At 38.4% G+C, this 6,726-nt stretch overlaps 1 protein-coding gene across 1 annotated transcript; it reads left to right on the top strand.

Annotated features, from left to right (window-relative positions):
• Positions 1-4,275: 4,275 nt before the first annotated feature.
• LOC126769229 (uncharacterized) lies at positions 4,276-6,489 on the top strand. Its single transcript, XM_050487865.1, has 4 exons — positions 4,276-4,425; positions 4,816-4,927; positions 4,997-6,084; positions 6,295-6,489. Exons 1-4 carry the CDS (start codon positions 4,276-4,278, stop codon positions 6,487-6,489), a joined length of 1,545 nt encoding a protein of 514 aa, XP_050343822.1.
• The last annotated feature ends 237 nt before the right edge of the window (positions 6,490-6,726 follow it).

The following is a 6,726-nucleotide window of genomic DNA, read 5'->3' as shown; positions in this document are numbered from 1 at the left end:
TTTTATTGTGCTCATTTTTTGTGGTATTGAATATATATTTATCAGTGTGTACCTAATGTATCTAATTTAAAATCGTTAGTTAACCTAATACAATTACCGATAAACAATTTGTTTTAAATAATGGAAATGCATTGTATTGTAGGCACATATACAAATTGTTATAACAGCTGACAAAAAAACAACTTTAAGTTTGAATTAAATGTACCTATAGTCCGACACGAATATTTTCGCGCGTGGCAAAATTTGGTACTTAACCCCCCCCTTTTCTGGGGACACAATACGACATCTTATCAAATGTCATATTTTGATAGCCGCTGTAACAGATAATACCATATCATATTTGCAATCCTAAATTCCCATCCATAATAACTGATGAACTTAAATTTATGAAATATATAATATAATAGTAGGTATATTTTGTGTTCTTCGGGTGTTTGTTCCCGAACTTATTCATAGTACCCGGCAATAAATATTGCATATCAACTATTGAAGAAACGATCCACTAATTTCGGCTTCGTATAAGCATTATCTCTATCGCACGAAACTGGTCCGGTATATATTAGGAGTTGTTAAAACAATTATGAGTTGCTGTGTAATTGAATAAAATACACCAATTCTTTCTGCAAGTGCTGTGCTGTCTTAGTTTTAGGTTATGGAAAAATAAAATAAAAATATGATTTTTGAATCATGTTGATTTTTTTAAAGTTGCAGAAATACTATACATAACAAACACTATTATTCCTATTGTTAAAATAACACAGCAATAAAATAGCTTTTAAATATTTAAATTCTCAATTCATTCTACTTTTTCCATTTACTATGTGTGATCTCAATGAGGTCAATATCAGTATTATGTATTTATCACAAGTTTATCAGTGTAATTATCTAAATCGTTTTGAATTATTCAATATTCCTTCTTAATTTTGATCGCGTGATAGCAAACCTTTTTCCATTCTTCAGCCCCAATCATGTTTACTTTTTCTGTCAATAATTTTTACTGTAGTTAAATTCGTATTCACGTTTCTAGCTGCTACATTGGTAGTCTGCGAGTGCTACACAGATAACGCTCTGCAAAGCCGAAACTAGCCGATTGTCTTTTTTCAAAGATCGATGTGCAATATTTTCTGCCGGGTACTATATTTATTTATATATTTATTTAAGACAACGAATAAAACATATACAAAAAAAACTTAAAATTAATGGTATTTAAATTAAGTGCTGTCTTACTTAAAGGTTACCACGACATGTTCAAACTAAAATCAGAAAGATGTACAAATATAGCGCTAATTTTTTCATTAATATAACAAACTAAAAAAAAACACAAATTAACATATTTAATAAGGCAATAGTACAAAGAAGATATATAAAAATATTGATAATAAACTAAATTAGTACTATTCAGGACATGACCGTGAAATAGGATTAGCGTCACATTTCAACTTAGCTATTATAATATTCTTTCTGAATTGTTGTTAACCATTTGAAAAAATATCAATTTCACATGTTTTAACTAATGAGTTAGTTAGTTAATTAATGAGTTGGGATGTAAGGGGAGTCGACAACAACCTAGGCTCCTTACCGTCAACCTCACCTGCTCGTGGTACATCCTGCTAATCAACAAATGAGGCTCTGGCGATGGCGATGATGTCAACTCTTAGAACAATTCTACCCCAGGTCGAAGCTGTTTGCGAAAGCTTCCAGCTGGAACTACAGAACCAGTTTGCCATATTGGAAACCAGGCAGGACATTGACAACGCCACCAATAGTTAAATGATGCGTGTTATTCACGAGGAAGCCAAAAATTACTTTCGACAAAAGAGCAATGGACGTAAGTCGAAGTTCTCAGGCGTGATTCTGATAGAGATGACGAGGAGACGAAAACAGCAGAATATGACGCCATCTGAGTGTCAGGCACTTAACAAGAAGGTTAAAAAACTAATAAGGCGTGACACAAGACAAGCGTATACCCGGAATACTGAAGATGCTATAGCACTCAATATGGGCTCAATGATTCTTGGAAAGTCACATACCTCCTGTTGTCACCTGACAAAACTCAGAACCACACAAGGCATAACCGTCACTTAAAAACCAAACATTCTAGCTGCAGTCGAAAAGTACTATGGCGATTTATACTCGTCACGAGTACCTCCACCTGAGTCCCATAGTGCGGATGACCCACGAGATAGACTGACACGCCACCTATCAGACGATTTTCCCGACATCGATTTGGGCGAGATTAGGATTGCTCTCGGACAACTTGGAAACAACAAGGCTCCAGGAGATGACGGAATTACCTTTTTTTTTTATATGTCCGGGATGGCAAATGACTCTACTCCACCTGATGGTAAGTGGTAGTAGAGTCCAAACGCGACGACGCCTAGTACAGTCGGGAAGAATGTTCTTTACTAGCCGTCACCGCCTTGCCGGCCCGCAAGATGCCTCTTCACGCCTCGTTTGAAGGAACCCGGGTTGTAAGAGGAGGGGAACACGTGAGTGGAATTCCATTTTTTGGTAGTGCGACAAAGAAAGGAGTTGCCAAATTTCTTTGTGCGCGATGGAATTGATGTCACAGTTAGGCGGTGACATCGAACATTGGTTCAACAGCCGTCTCCACTGGACCAACACCCATCGGGGCAATACTCGCTCGGGCACTGGCTGTACGCTGGCTGACCTCGAAACGCGGCTGCAAGCCACTTCACGAGTTTTTCACCATGCGTACGGTGGTAACAAGCCAGGCGGATGTTAGCATCCTACCACCAGATGAGCAGATGGTCGCTCAGATATCCCTTAGTCGCCTCTTACGACACCCATGGGAAAGAGAGGGGCAGTGAAATGTATTCTTTCTCCGTCACTGCACGGATAGATAGATACTCATACCTCAGAGCTTCTCAAAGCAGGAGGCACACCAGTTCTGAGAGAGTTGGCTAACATCTTTAATTTCGTCCTTCGCAATAGTATTACACCGAAGACATGGAACAGAAGTGTGTTGGTGCTGTTCTTCAAGAAGGGGAAGGCTCTTCTGAAAAACTACCGCCCCATTTCATTTTTAAGCCATGTTTACAAGTTGTTTTCGAGGGTAATTAGAAATCGTGTTGCCCGAAAATTCGATGACTTCCAACCCGTTGAACAGGCTGGGTTTCGAAAAGGCTTCAGTACCGTAGTCCACATACACACACTTAGGCAAATAATACAGAAGACCGAGGAATATAATCAGCCTCTATGCCTAGCGTTTGTGGACTACGAAAAAGCCTTCGTTATAAATCGGCGCAAAGACAACTAACTGATGCGGCATATTCATCGGTGCGTCCGGCACCGAATGAGTTAAGAGATTTCAACGAGACGGAGTAGTGAACAACATGCGCCGGCGTAAAATACTTCGTCCAGTCATTTAAGGTACGGGCGAGGTTGACACACAATTAACAGCAATAGAAAAATTGCGTACTATCCATCTGTGGTCACTTAAACATGATACTACTTCCGAAGTTGTACAGGCTTATATGCAAAAGAAAAAACCTATGAAAAACACGTATATTGTGGAGAAGTTAGATTTAAAGCATAAAAGGTACGCTTCATTTGTAATTACAGTACCAAAAAGTTTATTTTCGTTTTTCATGGAGGCGGAAAATTGGCCCCCAAATACGAGATTGAACGAATGGTTTCGTAGCAGAAACAACAGCGATCTACGACAAAATTAAACATAGGTCAAGTAAGTCTAGTAAAGATAGCGAGTGTTTAGTGTTATACTATCAAAACGTACGTGGACTACGCACGAAGTTGCACCAACTAGCTGCCGAAATTAGTGCTTCGCAGATTGATGTATTTTTATTAACGGAGACATGGTTAACGTCGGGCATTGAAGACGAAGAGGTTGTGCCCCAGGGGTTTAGTATTCTAAGGGCAGACCAGCCAGGTTCGAAACGCAGTGGTGGGGTTTCTATAATAGCAGCTCCACGATTTCAGCTTAGACGGATTACTGTTACGAATATGGTGTCTACAGGGTGTGAACTAATTTGTGCAGGGTTATATATACTAAACCATCTATTGGTTACTCTTGTGTGTATTTATATTCCGCCAAATACGGACGAAGATATATATTTGCTAGTGTTTAACGTTATTGAATCGGTTTGTGAGAAATTTGAAAATGTTTTAATATGTGGGGACTTCAACATAAATTCCACAAATGTTAATATTAACAACAACTTTGAATATTTACTGGAGTTTTGCGAACTACAGCAGGTAAAAAGCATTCTTAATAGCTTCGGAGGGTTACTGGATATGGTTCTGGCCAGTGTGCCGTTGGGATATGTCTCTGTGCACCAGACCAACACGGATACACTCACACTGCCAGACGCTTACCATCCTCCTATTTATATAGTAGCTGTCCGCAAGCTAGAGGCAAACAATAGTATTTCGTCAAGTGAACAGGTTAGTGATGTTGGAACTAGCACTGAATGGGATTTTAGAAGAACTGATTTTTATACACTGTATCAGAGTTTAAAGAGCTTGAACTGGCAATCAGTGCTTAATATGACTGATTCCGACACAGCTGTGGCAGAATTTTATGTTATTCTTAATAACTGTTTAAATAGCTGTGTTCCCCGTAAACCGCGTAGGGCAATGCAATCTCGGTATTGTTACCCTGTGTGGTACTCGCCATCAACTAGGCGCTTCATTAGATTCAAAGTGCATTTTCATCGTTTATATAAAAAGACCTTACATTGTAAATTCCGTGTTAAGTTTTCCTATTATAGAGCGCTAGTCAAATTAAGTAATCCTTAAGCGGACTTCCAAATATATAAAGATTGGTTTGAGAAGGATATACGATTTGATCCGTCGACGTTTTGGGGCTATGAAGCGTCAAAACGTAATAAAGGGAAAAAACGGAGACCTATTTTAAATAATGGGAAATCAATACCAGACAGCGAATGTGCTAAGCTATTTGCTGAATACTTTAGATCTGTGTATTCAGATAAACCACCTAAGTAATAACTAATAGGGTCTTTGAGTCTGGCTGATGTGGAGCTAGCTCTTGAAAAACTCAAACCAAAAAGGTCCACTGGTCCAGACGGCATTCCGCCGTACATCATTAAAGATTGTCGGTCAGTGTTTGCTTCCCCTTTGTTGTACATTAAAGATGTAAACCTTTGTTGTACATCTTTAATTTGTGTCTCACAACCTGTCGGTACCCAGATGTGTGGAAAATCACACGTGTGGTTCTGGTACCTAAGAATAATTTCGGAACAAACAGTATTTGGCAAGTTGTTTGAAAGTATCTTACATCGCTTGATAAGTGTACAGGTTGAGATCCAACTGTCTGATGCTCAGCACGGATTCAGAGTTGGTCGTTCGACTACGAGTAACTTATTATCATTTTACTCATACGCTGCTATGGGGGTGGATAGAGGCTTTCAAGTTGACACTGCATATTTTGATTTCCGGAAGGCGTTTGATACGGTCGATAACGACTTATTGCTCCGTAAATTTGCAGCCGCCGGATTTACTCCTGCCTTGTTACAAATATTCTCCTGCTACCTGCGGAGGCAGTATGTGCAGTTTAATGGACAATGGTTTTCCGGAATAAGTAAAGGTTCCAATTTAGGGTCTCTTGAGTTTCTGATTTTTATTAACGATTTGCCTGATGCCGTTAGTGCAGCTCATAGTTTGTTATTTGCAGATAATTTGAAATTATTCTTAAAAATCAAAATGCCATCGAATTGCTATATGTTACAAAAAGACGTCCAAAATGTTGAAGAATGGAGTAAGCGGAATAGGCTTATGTTTAATGATGAAAAGTGCTCTATAATATCATTCACGCGCGCAAACATTCCATTCAAGTACGACTATCGTTTAACCGACGTTGTTTTAGGGCGACTATCTACTATCAAAGACTTAGGAGTCTTGCTGAGTGATAAACTGAGCTTTACCGACCATGTTTACAATATTACTAAAACGGCATACAAATACCTAGGTTTTGTTTTGAGGCAGTCAAAAAACCTTGAAAGTGTTGCTGCGGTCAAAATTTTGTACAACTGTTTCGTCAGAAGCACGTTAGAAAGTAACTCAGTTATTTGGAGTCTACATAAGGTAAAATACAAACTTATGGTGGAGAAACTCCAAAAGAAATTATTGAGGTGGCTTTACTGTGGTAAAAAAAATACAGGTAAAGCAATACGGATTCTTCGTAGGGTATCCTTATTTTTATCCTAGTTTATTTGTACAAGGAATGACAGGATACGATTCCCTCGAAGTGCGACGACATATGGCCTTGCTAAGCTATTTCTTCCTGTTACTCAGGGGTACCATTTTCAATCCCTCAGTCTTAGAGCTAATATCGTTGAACGTTCCTGTCAAATACACTCGCGCTCGTCGACACAAGCTATTTGCGGTGCCTGGCTGTCGATTGGTACTGGTGAGCGAGACACCTTTGATACGCGCGTTGACTTTGCTCAATGGTGTCCTGGCCTGGAATTCAAGCCTCGACTTGTTTAACTCATCGCCTGCTGTATTTCGCAAAACGGCAGCGGAATACATACAAACTATAATAATTAAGTGAATAAGTGTATTCATTAAATAAGTAAATGCTTTAGGTTCAACCTGTAATGTTTACTTATATTTTGTAAATAAATAAATAAAATAAATAAATAAATATAGCGAATATATATATATATATATATATATATATATATATATATATATATATATATATATATAATCGTTGATAGAATC

Source organism: Nymphalis io, chromosome 6 (assembly GCF_905147045.1).
Source record: "Nymphalis io chromosome 6, ilAglIoxx1.1, whole genome shotgun sequence".
Lineage (NCBI taxonomy): Eukaryota > Metazoa > Arthropoda > Insecta > Lepidoptera > Nymphalidae > Nymphalis > Nymphalis io.
Note: the sequence above shows the minus strand (reverse complement) of the source record. Positions and strands in the feature narration are given on the sequence as shown.

What these genes read in the sequence shown, in the direction of transcription:
- LOC126769229 (XM_050487865.1), top strand. Translation starts at nt 4,276, where the DNA reads ATGGTTCTGGCCAGTGTGCCGTTGGGATATGTCTCTGTGCACCAGACC. An exon ending in GTATTTCGTCAAGTGAACAG is followed by an intron (nt 4,426 to 4,815) that starts GTTAGTGATGTT and finishes TGGTTTGAGAAG; the next exon opens with GATATACGATTTGATCCGTC. An exon ending in ATCAATACCAGACAGCGAAT is followed by an intron (nt 4,928 to 4,996) that starts GTGCTAAGCTAT and finishes AATAACTAATAG; the next exon opens with GGTCTTTGAGTCTGGCTGAT.